Source organism: Mastigoproctus giganteus, chromosome 2 (assembly GCF_048544385.1).
Source record: "Mastigoproctus giganteus isolate SK-2022 chromosome 2, ASM4854438v1, whole genome shotgun sequence".
Classification (NCBI taxonomy): domain Eukaryota; kingdom Metazoa; phylum Arthropoda; class Arachnida; order Uropygi; family Thelyphonidae; genus Mastigoproctus; species Mastigoproctus giganteus.
This window is the reverse complement of record NC_143576.1, coordinates 75,051,129-75,066,903: the sequence shown is the minus strand read 5'-3', so window position 1 is coordinate 75,066,903 and position 15,775 is coordinate 75,051,129. Positions and strand designations below refer to the sequence as shown.

Sequence of the window (15,775 nt, the reverse complement as noted above, 5' to 3'; positions counted from 1 at the left end):
ATATCTCTCTATTACAGAAGATTTAGGAGAAGTCCGGTTGGCCTGCCTCCCTAAAATCCACTCATGCACACCTTCTCGATGGTAAGCCGATGTTAGAGTGGTTCTCTTCAAGACGCCTGGTCAGCGTGAAGAGGAAAAGACCAAACCCTCCAGCAATGAGAGCGCAACAATACAAATGGCCCTCAGTCCCCAGCAGCTTTCACTCTCCCTCTTACGGCAGCGAGAGGATCAGAGTGGAAGCAGAGGGTGCTAAGAATCTCTGGGTACGACCAGGCTGCCATGCACGGAAATTGAACTTGGCCTGTTATAACGTACGATCACTCATCGGTGAAGACAGGATATTAGAGCTGGAAAAGGAATTAGAAAATGTGAATTGGAATATCATCGGTTTGGCTGAAACAAGAAGAAGAAATGAATCACTTATAAGTTTATCAAGTGGAAATCTGCTGTACACCAATGGAAACAGTGAAAGGAGTGAAGGTGGAGTTGGGTTACTGGTCCATAAAGATTTTAAAAACAACATTTTGGAATTCAAAAGTACATCACCAAGGGTGTCAAGACTAATACTCAAGATTTCTAAGAGGTACAAGCTAAAGATTATAATTATTTATGCACCAACATCGAGCCATGATGATGAAGAGGTTGAAGAAATGTACACTGAAATTGAGAGTCTTCTAGATGAGCAGAAAACCCACTACACTATTATTATGGGGGACTTCAATGCTAAGGTTGGAAAAAGGCAAAACAGCGCAGAAAGAGGAACTATAGGAAATTTTGGAATTGGTGAAAGAAATAAAAGAGGTGAAAGACTTGTGGAATTTGCAGAATCTCAAGGAATGTCAGTAATGAACACTTTTTTCAAGAAAAGGGTGAACAGAAAGTGGACATGGAAGAGTCCAAATGGATTAACAACTAATGAAATCGACTTCATCCTCACTAACAGAAGATATATTGTGACTGATGTTACCGTCCTGAATAAGGTAAATGTTGGAAGTGATCACAGAATGGTAAGATGTACACTTGATGTAGATGTAGGAAAGGAAAGGAAAAAACTGACTCGAGTAAATAATACAAAGGTCTTTGAGATAACAGAGGAGGAGAAAAAGCAGCATGTACTGGAACTTAAGAACAAGTATGAGCTTCTGCAGACTGCTGTGGAATTTGCAGAATCTCAAGGAATGTCAGTAATGAACACTTTTTTCAAGAAAAGGGTGAACAGAAAGTGGACATGGAAGAGTCCAAATGGATTAACAACTAATGAAATCGACTTCATCCTCACTAACAGAAGATATATTGTGACTGATGTTACCGTCCTGAATAAGGTAAATGTTGGAAGTGATCACAGAATGGTAAGATGTACACTTGATGTAGATGTAGGAAAGGAAAGGAAAAAACTGACTCGAGTAAATAATACAAAGGTCTTTGAGATAACAGAGGAGGAGAAAAAGCAGCATGTACTGGAACTTAAGAACAAGTATGAGCTTCTGCAGACTGCTGAGGACCAAGATATCGACGAGGAATATTACAACTTTTTGAAAGTGATAAAGCCCAAGAAACCTATAGGGAAACAGAAATCCAAAGAAGAAAAAATTAGTCAAGAAACACTTGTCATGATGAACCAAAGACGACAAATGAAGAGCAAGAAAAACACTGACAGGGAGAAAATTGAGTATACTGAGTAATGCAAAGCCATTAGAAAGAGACTCAGAGAGGACATAAGAAGATTTAACACAAGAAAAGTAGAACAAGCATTAAGGGAAAACAAAGGATTTAAATGAGCAGTAATACAGAAAGACAAATGATACTGAAACTGAAGAATAGCGATGGTGTACTTATAAACAGCAGAGAAGGCATAATTCAAATAGCAGAAGACTACTATAGAGAATTATACAAGGAGCGAGGGAATAATACCAGCAGTGGGGAAGATGGATTGCAAAGTAGCAACACATACGACATACCCGATATTCTTCCTGATGAGGTAGAACATGCATTGAAGAAAATGAAGAATCGGAAAGCCCTGGGGGAAGATGAAGTTACTGTAGAGTTGTTAAAATTGGGAGGAAGAGACATAACACAAAAACTGGCAAGGCTCTTCACAAAGTGCATTAGAAAAGGTGCGATGCCTAAGCAGTGGAATAATGCAATCATAGTTTTGCTGCATAAGAAAGGAGATAAATCAGAAATTGGAAATTATAGACCAATTAGCTTGTTATCCCATATCTACAAGTTGTTCACAAGGGTGTTCACTAACAGATTAGAAAGAATACTTGATGAGAATCAACCGAAAGAGCAAGCGGGCTTTAGGACAGGATTCTCAACTATGGATCACCTTCACGTAATATCACAGCTAATGGAGAAAGCAAATGAATATAAAACACCATTATGCCTGGCATTTGTGGATTATGAAAAGGCATTTGACTCCATACAGCATAAGGCAATGTTTGGGGCACTGGAAAGACAAGGCATAGATACTCCATATATTATGATTTTGAAGAAAATATATGAGAGTGCTACATCCTTTATTAGACTAGACAAAGACAGTAGCAAATTTAAAATCGAGAAAGGAGTTCGACAAGGAGACACAATATCTCCGAAGCTGTTTACTGCTGCCCTTGAGGAAGCTTTCAGAAGATTAGACTGGTCGCAGAAAGGAGTCAATGTGAACGGAGAGTACCTAAACCATTTATGATTTGCAGATGACATTGTGGTCATAAGCCACGATCCCAAAGAATTAGAGGAAAATCTTAATCAGTTATGCACAGTTAGTAAGGATTTTGGACTAAAGATGAATATGGCTAAAACAAAAGTAATGATGAACAAGTATGCCACGGAAAGGGAAATAATGATTGAAGGAGCAGTAATTGAAAAGGTGGAGTCATATACTTATCTGGGACAAGTTATTAGCTGTAATAATGATAAATGGCTGGAAGTCAAGAGAAGAATAAATTTTGGATGGATAGCATTCAGGAAATATAGTCACATACTGAAGAGCAATATCCCAGTTTGTCTGAAACGTAAAATAATGAATCAATGTATACTCCCCACCATGACTTATGGAAGTGAAACTTGGGCACTCACCAAAAGAATGGAAGAGAAGCTAAGAACTACACAGCGAAGAATGGAACGAATTATATTGGGAATCGGACTGTTAGATAAGAAGAGAAACACATGGATTAGGCAGCAAACTGAAATAAAAGACATTCTTATCAAAACTAAAGAACTAAAATGGTCTTGGGCAGGACACATAGCTCGAAGACATGATGACAGATGGACTAAGAAAATAACAGAATGGTACCCAAGAGGAGCTAGAAGAAAACCTGGAAGACAAAGGCGGAGATGGATAGATGAAATTCATGAGTTTTTGAGTAGTAAATGGATGGCCAGTGCTCAAAACAGAAGGAACTGGAAAGTTGCTGGAGAGTTGCATATGCATGCATGCCCAATTGGGCATGCATGCATATTTCTTCTTTTATATTATGCATGCACATAAAGATTAAACACAAACACACACTCTTTAGGTTGTGTTAGTTGCTTCCATTTTCAAGTTTATTTCAGATTTTTCACTGTTGAATGTGTGATTCCCTGACCATTATTGGCCATGTGGTCCTCCATCAAGATTGGGCATAATGGTTAGTCTATTTCATTTTATTTGGTCCAGTATTGTAGTTGGTTTTCATTTCATTTCTATGTGATATTTCACACAATTTGGACCAGGTGCTAGTCAGAGGGTGCCGCTAAATTTCTCTGTAAATTGGCATATTCAGAAATATTTGTCTTTATTGATATTATATATTTTGGCTGTTTATAAATTAATTTATGAATGTGTCCTTCTGCAGTACCCTTTAATTCATCCCCCCTCCCCCCTTTGTTTCATTTTACAAGTATGGTTTAGTTTATTTTCACTCCACTGGTTTTCCATGCTACTGGCATTCAATTTAATTTTTATTCTATATCTCATAAAATAAGAATAAATAAGTTAACATGTGAAGGTACATTGAAAGTAAAATTATAAAACACTTAGATATAGAAACCACATATCAGCAGAGACTAGTATTGCTCCATTGAAGTGAGACTTCTTTAGAAATGTCCCCAGGCAGTTTTCACATGGGAGTAACTTGCGTCTATGGATTGACAAAAGTGGCCATGAAAATGCGACACGAAATGATTCATTGGCCCTCACTATTGAATCACTCTGTACCCGGCATGGGCGACGCGGCACCATACATAGCAGTGACGATGACACAATCAGTACCCCTACAGCTGGGCCATTATATAACTCGCATGTGTGTCATGTTCACGTTTTAAATTGCTTTATCTCAGCTTCTAGAAGTCCAATTTAAAAAATTTTTAAAACCAAAATGTTTATTTTGTCATTTTCTACCATATTTCATAAAAAATTTCTACAGAAAAAAATTTATAATTCAACGTGCCGAAGATATAGTGAACATTGTAAGGTGTATAGAACATGTATAGATGCAATGCGACCACCGAAACCACCTCCATTGAGTACAAAGGGAAGATCTGTAAAAACTTTGTAATAAACTTGTAAAACAATTGCAAAATATTAAACCACTGTAACATTGAAATAATAAACATTTCAAAAGATTCTAAAGACGTTTCACCACTTAACCTTCTGCTATGTGTGCTTGGTACACACACACACACACACACACACACACACACACACACACACACACACACACACACACACACACACACACACACACACACACACATCATGCATATATATATATATATATTTTAAATTTTGGAAAGCATTTCTGAGGCACCATGAAACTACTAAAAAGTATGCTAGAACAATCATGCAACATTTGATAGGTGCTTTCCATGTTACACTGCAAAAACTGTAAAGCCCCATATTCTGCTTATTGATGTAATTTCTAAGGTGGAAATGCGTTTTGTTGGCTGCGATGAATAACTGTTGCAGTGTTTTCTAAATATTGATGGAACAGAAGGCAAATTGCTTTTCTTTGTTGATATTGGGTAGGGATACTTCCATTTTATTTTAAGTCTTGTGTGGCCTTATAGTAGATATTTGTTTTAAATGCAGCTACCAGAGGCAGCTCGTTAGGCACTGCTGAAGTGAAGCACCCCCTCCCCCCAGCTTTTTAAATCTAAATACACAGTCAACGGAGTTATATGAAATTTTGTGAAGAACAATGCAATGCAATGAATATTTTTATTAACAGGTCCCGCATATCGTATACTCATCCTCTATTTCCAATGATCAAAAAAAAATAAATAAATAATTGCCTTATTTAATACAAGTATTACACAGAGCCCATGCCATCCAGGCCCAACCGTAGCCTAAGGCCTGTGGTTCATTGGAAAATAACTATTTCCAATAATCATTTCAATAATAAACGAGTAAAAACACAAAGTCGTTTTTAACTTTGAAATTTAACCATAGGCAGAACTGTGTGTGTTAGATAGTTACACATTTTCCACCCAGTGGTTGAGTCAATTCCTGGTTGGTAGGTTGCCAATATTCATTTTTTAGAGGTTACGAAACAAGTCAAAGGAACTGTGGAGCGAACAGTGCTGATTTGATCATTGACTGCGAAGGGTGTGTTGCCACACACTGTCGGTGTCTTTTTGTTATTTGAAGGATCTTTCCGAATTCCCATTAAGTAAATGATATGAGTGTTAAGTCAATACCGAACATTCAACAGTGTAATTATGTGATTACAGCTTAATTGCGAATTGAGCTTGAACTTGCTAAGTTGAAGCTATGTTATGAGGTGATGTGTAAGTAACACATTATTTCTATGACAGACGGTTTTGTGAAATTTGATTTGATCATGGCCTACATGCTTTCCCATGAAGTAAGTCATGTAACAGTGAATAAACTTCAGCAACTTAGATTTTCACAATTATCTCTCCAAGAAAAAAATGTGATTTAAAAAAGAAGGCCGCCCCACACCAGAGATTCAAATATCTCAGCAGGGAATAAGTAATAATAAGAAATATATTCACAGTTTTAATACTGAATGGTACGAAAGGAAAAGTTGGCTTTGTGGTTGTGAAGTTAGAAATGCATTGTTTTGTTTTCCATGTGTACTGTTCGTAGGTGACTTAATGTGGATAAAAAATGGCTTTACAAACATAAACAAAATGAAAGAAAAAACTGGGAAACATGAGAGTTCAAAGAAACATGTTGATAATGTGATTTCACTGTCGCTTTTAGTAAGCATAAATATTAAAGAACAGCTTAGTGGGGCCTACAGAATTTCGATCTGTGAGCATAACAGAAAAGTTACCAAGAATTGTGAGGTATTATGAGTGTTTCTGAAGGATTTTCATAGTACTTTGAATTCCTGATTTCGATATTAAAATAATAGACTGCATTAAATTTTATGGACAGTTTGAAATTTCTTTATGTGGATATGGCGAAAAAGACGATTCTGAAAATCCATGAGTATTTAGAGGATTAATAAATTTCACCTCTAAATTAGATTCCAATTTAAAGAACCATTTAGAATGCAGTATTTAAAGGCATTTCAAAATGCCTTTAATGTTATTCAGAATGATATTCTTGACTGTTTCTGCAAATATGCCAGGATGAAATAAAAAGAGAAATTAAAGAAGTTTCATTCGTGATGACACAACAGATGTTTTAGAACATACACAAATGGTAATTGTTCTGAGATATGAACTGAATGGAGACATTTTTGAGGTTTTTTTCACTCCAGAAAACCAAACGGCAGATGGAATATCGAAGTGCATTCTAGATCAGTTAGACATAATCCTCGAAGGAAACACTCAAAAACTGGTTGCTCAGATGTTTGATGGCGCAAGTGTGAAGAAATGCAAGAAAGGGGGAGTTCAGGTTAAAATAAAAGAAGTGTACAATAATGCACATTTTATTCACTGCTATGCATACCAACTGAATCTGATGATGAGAAATGCAGCAAGTAATACCCAAGATTAAAGAATATTCTTTTCGAACCTCATGTCGATACCAACATTTTTCTCGAGATCACCACAGTGTCTCTCTGTTCTCAGAAAGCATATGGACCGCCGTATTGCCGAACCTTCCCTTACAAGATGAAACTTCAGTATATGCACTGTGAACAGCGTTTATGAAAATTTTGAATCCTTAAAAAGTGCACAGGGGAAATACAAGCAAAAGCAAACACAGATAAGACAATTTAAGAAGCAACTGGAATTTTGCACATCTTGAGTAATGAAAAATTCGGGTTCTGGTTAGAACTTTTCCATCAGATAATGCCTCATGGGGAAGATATTTATAATCAAATGCAATCTTGAGAAATTGGTGCATTTAAAATACATGAATATATAGCAAACTTTAAGAATGCCATTCTGAAAATCAGGAATTCAAAGTACTGCGAAAATCCTTCAGAAACACTCATGATTGAAGCAAAGGAAGTATGCGACTATGTAAGTGTTGACATAAATGAGAGATATTCTTTTATAAAGCAATTAATTGCTGCTAATGAGAACTTTTATTTTTCGTAGGAAAATGCCCATGGAACAGGTAAGGAAGACCACTGAGGTATATCCTATGATTGCAAGAGAAAAACTTCTGACAGAATTACAAGTTTTCTATAGCAGACATGATCTACACAATTATTGCAAATTAATTGACTTGCAGAAATTTATCTCATAAAAATTCTTTTGACCATTCCAATGACTACTTCAGAGCCCAAATGCTGCCATTCGACATTAAAAAGAATAAAAACATTTTTAAGGAACAACTATGAATCAGGAAAGGCTAAAATGCTCAGGCAATGCTTTCAATAGAGAAAAGTTTGGTCAACAGTGCGCCAAATGTGAATGAAAAAGTTATTAATCTATTTTCAACAAAGAAAAATTGAAGTTTTTCAATCTATTTTCAACAAAGATTTTTATTTTTAAATAAAATTTCAAGATTACCTAAGTCTGTTAATGGTAAGTGTCCAGTTAATGTTTTGTAGTATTTTTAACTTGCTTATTATTATTACTATCTGTGGCTACATGTCTTATAACCAAGGCAATTTAATACAACTTTAAAAAGCAGTAACCCCCCCCCCCATACATCAGAGTCATCACAAGCAGCCACTGGTTTTGACAGTCATTTCAGAGAATTCCTTGTGCTGGGATTAATTGCTTCCTGTATGCATTTCATGTTGTCAGGCATTTTCATGGACTATCTGCCAATGATTTATTCTTTTTCACAGAAACAGATTATTTAAACTTCTTTACTGACCTTGCAATTGTTATCTTTCTGTTTTTTTTTTTTTTTTCTGCAACCAAATCTCACTTTAAATTCATGCTGCACTGTAACAAAACTGCCAGTTTGATGAAACCCTTCACACAGAAAACATGCTATTATTAGTGGTGCACTCCATCCTTATAAAATTTTCCCTTTAGGGTGCATCACTAACTGGTAAAAATGACACTAAACTTACTGATGCCAGTTCAATTATGGCAATCCCTCAATCTGGGATTTGCTCCTTATATATATGCCATTCATGTTATATACTCTCTGTTGAGTATTTTGTCTATCTCAGCTTAATGTGAGAATGGGTTAGCTTCACTTCATGCCAGCTTGGGAGTGATGGTAGCAAACGATTATTCCTTGACATATTTATTCTACCTAGGTGGAGTATTCCTCCACCAAACACAAGACCTGTACCTCCATTACAAGCTAGTCTGATCCATTTCATTTTAATTTCTCATTAATAAAGGCGTGATCTGGTGTAATCAATATAAACTAGATTTGGGATCGGCACCTATGCACTATCAGACAAGTGAATCTAGTACACCTCCTTGAAAGGTTGCGTATCCTAAATGTTTTGGTTTTTTTTGTGATAATATGATGAAATGGTTTATCTTGACTTTTTTTAAATTATAATTGTGTAATATTAACTAGAGAACTTAATTTGTTCTCTAGTTAGCTGAATTTTTATACTGTTTTAATTATTGTGAATCTGACTGGTTAGCTAGTCCTAGGATATTGCTTATTATTATCTGAGACAGTGAAGCAATTTTATAGAGAGTGTTTCATTTGAAAGGCATTGGAATCTGTCTCATCTATTTTTTTTTAAATTTACTGAGTTTGCACTCTGACTTTATATGTCATATTTGGGCTGACACTTTTGAATTTGATGTTATAATTGGACTAATTATTATCATTTATATATATTTTATGATGTTTAAATTTTTCCAAACAATGCTTTTTTTTTTTTCTTCTCAGTGGGAACGTTGTTCCCTTCCTCGATTTGGTCTAAACATATCATTGTTGTACTTCTGAAATGCATGTAAACTAACATTATTTGAATGAAGAAAAAGAAACCCTAATCGTTGTAGAATGATGAGTTGCAATGCAACTGCTCTCATATGACTTGATGTTCTGCACAGTTAAATGTATGTAATAAATGGCTAACATCACACAGTACCATCGTTTGTTTTTTGATTCAAATAAAATCAGTTTACAAAAAAAAAATTGTTCAGAAATTTACCACTGACATTTTTTAGACTAAAGTAAGGATGAGGGTGCTACTTTCCCATCGTGAATAAAAGTAGTTGATTAGTTTAAATTTAGATTTTACAGTTTATAAATTGTAAAATCTAAATGGTAATACTTAGTCAAATTTTAACATGAAATTTAAAAATTTCAGCTGAAGTAATAATAAAAAGGTCCAGATGACAAATAGCTTAAACCTAAAAATATAAGCAAGACAAATGAATCCACTGCCTTTTTACTGAAATGTGCTTATATGCATATAAATAGACTTGAATTAGAGATAGACGTGTGGCTTAACTCCAAATTAACAAATGATTATTATTACATTTTATAGATGGTACCATGGACGTCTGGACCGATATACTGCAGAACTAAGATTGCAATCTGCTGCTAAGTTAGGCAGTTACCTTGTTCGAGAAAGTGATCGTAAACCAGGATCATATGTGCTTTCCTACCTTGGACATACTGGAATCAATCATTTCAGGTATATCACTTTTTGTTTCATGTGCCTGATGGTTAATTGTTATTTTTGCTATAATATGGCTAGTTATTAAACACACACACACACACACACACACACACACACACACACACACACACACACACACACACACACACACACACACACACACACACACACACACACACAAATATTCCTTGACAAAGAATTTTTCCAAAAATAAATTTTGAGCTAACAAGCTCTAACTTAGCAGAAGTATAACTGATTATTTAATCGATCTTTTCATGGTAGAACTGTTATCTCAAATATTTATTTTGGTCTCTTGCTGATTTGATTTAATTTGAATAATGAATACTGATCTTATGTATTCTAGAAAGAAATGCGCCACTGCACACTATGTTGCTCTTGGTCTTTGCACCATTTTATTGAAGAGAAGAAAAGTAATTTTGAATTTACAGAGCAAGTTTCCTGAACATTTTTAGGCTTTGGTAATGAATTTTCTACTAGCACTGTAATCGAGTAATTTATGAAATGTTGAGAAATTTAAAAAAAAACTTTTTATGTAATTTTTTTAAGTATTAATTTGTTCTTATTAAAATAAGAACCTAGCATTAAAATGAAATTACTATCAAAAATCAAATTAGGATTTTTAAAATTGTAAAACAGTCTTCAGAAAAACACTTTTTTTAATGTGATATCTGTGTTTGAATGATACACAAATAGGCTTACATTTATTTATATATCATTTGATTTAATTTAATCATCGTCTGAATCTGAACTCCAAAAAATTTCAACTTTTGTAAGCTGAAATCAGACATCAAAACCAATCAGACAGTGGCTGATAGGTATAGTCTCCTCCTCCAATTTTAAAAGCTGTTTTCATGCAGATGTCTTTTATAAACTGTGTCTACAATTATTTGTAGGCACAGATAAGAGAGATGGTAGCACTTTCTAGGTGGTTTCAATCCAATTGAACATAAATGTCGAAAAAATCTTGAAAATCACACATTTCTCATGCAGATATCCTTAGAGTTCCTATTCTTAACGTCATTAGTTCCTATTTGTAAAATGATAACTGTTCTACAATGCTGCTAACTTTTCCCCTAGTGGACATACCTCTGGTTCTATTCTGCCTACCCTTTTTGTACACTGTTTTCTGGCCAGGTGGGTAAAGTGCCTGCCTGGCAACCCAACAGTCGCGAGTTTGAATCTCGCCTCAGGCTTGGATCAGACTAAAATGCGAAAACATTGGGAGGTGCATTATGACCGCAGAAGCCGATGCACCAATAACTAACAAAAAAAACAAAAACAAAAAAAAAACTGCTTTCTGTTTCTCTGAGTTAAGTCACTGACAATAGCTTCTTCCTATATGATTAGTGCTTCCTTGCACTGATCCTGTATGACAATGCTTCCATTGGAGATCTCACTATGTTGTCTGGTTCATAAGTGTAGGCACAGACATTGAGCTGTGCAGTTAATTGCTTGCTTGATGGGTCCATTGTTTTAATTTCTTTGAGGGCATCAACCCTATATTTTATGCTCTCGTATATACCTATCACAACACTGAATGTACACTTAATCTCCTCACACTCTTTGCATCCCCTTTGGCTATATCATGTCATGCTACAAATGGCTCCACAAACATGCAACAAATATTGCACATTATAAAATTCTGATTTATAGTAGAATGCAATCCTTCTGTTTTGACCTCTTTGCTTTGCTTTGCTTTGCTGCTCTAGTTTAAATTAAAATTAAAATACCACATTAAACTAGAAGATATGTAAGTACAATAATAATAACTAATGCTATATACACTATTCCTGGTTTTGCAATAATTATATATACTATGCTATAAAATTACATTATGTGTTATGTTATAAATTCATAGTTTATGGACTTCACAAAACATTTTTTACATTATTATACTCCTGTGGAGTTTGAGAACGAGGGTAGCCTGTGCGGACATAGCTTATTGCCGCTCCTGGAACACAGAAGTTTTTTCTGATTTATTTTCTGTTTTATTAGCTTAAATTGCCATATTAACTTATTTTCTAGAGTAGCTTTATATTCCTAGTTACGATACTTAGTTTAAAGTTTAACTTAGATAGAGATTTTGTAGGTATTACTTAGTATTGGTAAGGGTATCAAATCCACATATTACAAGTTGCAGCTCCGTTGAACGAGAGGTTTTTTTTTTTTTAACCATATGTAGCCGATTTATTAACCAATTGTTATATCAAATTATTTTTGTCAGCTAGTCAGGATCCTTAGTTTATTCTGAATTGACACAGCGAGATTTGGAAGTTAATCGATACTTAAGTGTCTGTAGATTTACCGTTCGTAAATTGCTGCCATTGTTACGCGATACAAAATATCTCGAACTAGATAGCATAAGCTTAGTATAGTATAGTACATAATATAATATTGTCATTTAATCCGGAAATCTATTAATCTTGTTAAACTTCGTTGTAAATTAAATTGTACTTTTAACTATATACATATAACGACTTAGATTACGTAACATAAATAATTAGCAAAAATAAATAATTAATACTTAACTTGATACGGAAGTTACATAAAGGGATTTCGTAGATAAACTCGATACTGAAACATAAATATAGCATTATAACTGTGTTGGGATACAAGTTTAGGGTTTTAATTTTGTACTGAAATTTAAATTTTATTGAAATTAAATCGAAATCATGACTCAGACCAGAGCAACAAAGAAAAAGGCTCAAGCTAATGGGAGTGCTGTGGCTCAGGGGAGAACTGAGGGGGGGCAGTTGCCCTCTGAATCACAGCCTTTTAAAATGCACTATTTGCTTGATGTTTGTGGAGCAGTCAGGTATGGGACATGATACTGCCATGAGGGATGTCTTTGTATGCGCGATGCAAGGAGTGTAAGGAAATCAGGTCCAACTCAGCGTTGTTATGGGCCTATATGAGAGCTTGAAGGACAGGGAGGATGCCCTCGAAGGATTAAAACTGAGGGGGCCCCATCAAGCTCTCAGCTGCCCACACCAATGCCAGAGCTTGCGCTTGGGCATCACACAACACAGCGGCAACCTCCAAGGCAGAATGCGCTGGTCCCAAAGGAACTAGTAGTTGCTGGTGACTCTATTGTCAGGGAAACGGGAAACATGCTTTGTAAAAAGGATAGGTGGAACAGGACCAGGGTATGTCTGCCAGGGGGCAAAGGTTGATGACATTGTAGAGCGGATATCATCTTTTAAGGGCACAAAAGGTGATATAGTTGTACACGTTGGCACTAATGATATTAAGAGTAGGAGACCGTCGGAATTACTTAACATGTACAGGTCACTGTTGATAAAAAGCCGTGAATTAGGGTTGAATTTGAAAGTGTCTGCAATTCTGCCCAGACATGATAGGAGGGAGTATATGATGAGAGCCCGGTCGATCAATTTGGCCCTGGAAAGATTGTGCAAGGCTCAAGGGGTAGAATTTTTTTCTGCCTGGTCTGTACTTGTTAACAGGAGAGACTGCTTCTACAGGGATGGGATACACTTAAATAGAAAGGGTGCAAGAATATTTGCTGATGCTATCGAGGCAGTGTTAGGTGGGTCAGAAAACTGCTAGCTTGGGGGGAGACAAAGACCAATAGATTGACAGTAGCCACTGGCAGAGGTGAAAGAGATTCTTGCACTGCTTCTATTAGAATGAGCAGAAGCCTGAAAAACAAGATTCATGGTATTTCAGAGACTGCTGGGAGCCATTGCGGTACAAGTAAACACATGGGTTGTGTTAGGGTAGCTAAGAATAGAAACAGGTGCAGGTATACTTGCGTGTACACCAATGCTAGGAGTTTAGTAAATAAATTTGATGAATTTGAGGTATTGCTCAAAACATCAAAGGCAGATATTGTTGGGATATCAGAGACGTGGTGTCACACAGATATAAGAAATGCAGAACTGTAATTTGGGGAGTACAACGTCTACAGAAAGGATAGGAAGGGAGGAGGGGTTATGCTATTAGTTAAGAAACACATAAAATCCAAGGAAGTGAAGCCAGTAGACATCGCTGGACAGTGCAGTGTCGAGTCAGTTTGGTGTAACATAAGCATTGTGAGATCAAAATTGAGAGTAGGAGTGTGCTATAGGCCTAATGACTCTGATGAGTATAATAAGAAACTGTACAGGGAAATAGAGTGGGTCTGTAAATCAGAGAGTCTTATAATGGGGGATTTTAATTTCCCAGATATTAACTGGAATTTGTGGGTTGGTCACTCACACACTAGCAAGGCTTTTGTGGATTTATTGGATGATTGTTTTCTATATCAGCATGTTCGGGAGGCAACAAGAGGGAGCAATACTCTTGATTTGATTATCAGTAGTGATTCTTCTTGTATTAAGAATCTGCAGATACAGGAACCACTAGGTGGCAGTGATCACAGTGTGCTGAAGTGAGATTTACTCAAAGAAGTAACTACCATTAGGGGTAAAGGGAAGGGTTTTTGCTTTCGTAAAGATGACTATGGTGGTATGATATGTTGTTGCTATGGATAAAGGGACTAACATATAATGTTACCAACAGCAAATTCAAAATGTGAAGCATTCAAAGAATTAATTTTTTAGTTGTGATCAATTCATTTACCACCCCTGCACAATAGCATCAAAAGCTTTCCTGTAAAGAAAGCCAATACGAGAACCACAGCAAACTTCGGGAAACTTACAAAACAAGGTGGTTTCCCACTACCTGCATTCTCGGTAAACATATGGTGTGTATTATAGGTAGTAGCAGTAGAAGTTGATAACAAAGTATTAATTACTTTTTAGTTATTATTAAAAACAGATTATTGGAGTTCACGTGTGTTTTCCCTACTGAAATTTACTTATGGGTACACCCTCCAGACTGCTTCAGTCTTAGGGTGTTTATCCCCCCTCTCCGCTGTTTTCAAATAGGAAATGACTTATGTTGCCACTACCGATAACACACACTGTCTGTAGAAGTTTTTTTTCTATTTTAAAACAGTGGGGGGAGGGGATACGACTGTTAGCATTCGTGGCGAACAGACGTGCCTTGTTAGAACTCTTCATAGCGATAGCAAAGAAATATAGATAAGAGGGGGATTAGAGCAGGATTCATGGAGTAGAGCAGGATTTCAGAGGTTATTTAGCATATTATAAAGTTTATTTTGATAAGAGATTTTTTCCTGTAATAGTTTGATTTTAACAGCAAATTCAAAATGAGAAACATTCAAAGAACTTACCTTGGAAGCTACTAGGCTTTACATACCAACAAAGAAATATTGTTCAAGGTTCAGGCCTAAATGGATGTCAGATGAACTAATTAGACATATGGCAGAGAAGTAAAATGCATGGGATACATAAAAATTAACATGTGACACAGAAGCCTATGATAGATATAAGTTGATCTGTAGCCAAGTTACAAAGGAGGTTAGGCAGGTGAAGGCAGATTACGAGAAATCTTTGGCAAGGGATGCAAAGGAAAACACCAAGGAGTTCTTTACTTATGTTAACTCTAGAAGGAAGGGAATGAATCAGATTGGTCCACTTGATATCGATGGTTCAACTGTTCATGATCCTGCTCAGGTAGCTAACAAAACTGAATCAATATTTTGCATCTACATTCACACATGAGGAGTTATTCAGGAAGGGGAATGCCATAGATGAAGTAAACACTGGCAGTGAGCTAGATGATCTTGTAATAATTGAGAGTAAAGTGGAGGAGAAATTGTTGAAGATAAATACAAGAAATGTACCTGGGGTGGATGGGATCTATCCAGTTATATTAAAGGAGGCAGCAAAGGAAGTAAGCAATCCGTTAGCCATAATTATGAGAGCTTC

The 15,775-nt window shown here is 35.9% G+C and overlaps 1 protein-coding gene across 2 annotated transcripts in view; it reads left to right on the top strand.

The window, feature by feature from the left end:
• Window positions 1-15,775, top strand: part of vap (RAS p21 protein activator vap) — a 723,705-nt gene that overhangs the window by 18,176 nt on the left and 689,754 nt on the right. For both annotated transcript variants that reach the window (XR_016546661.1, XM_090368525.1), the window contains exon 2: window positions 9,825-9,974. Coding sequence is in view for 1 of the 2 variants with exons in the window: in XM_090368525.1 (XP_090224651.1) it covers window positions 9,825-9,974 (150 nt within the window). In the remaining variant the exon portion in view is untranslated. The remainder of the gene's footprint in view (window positions 1-9,824; window positions 9,975-15,775) is intronic.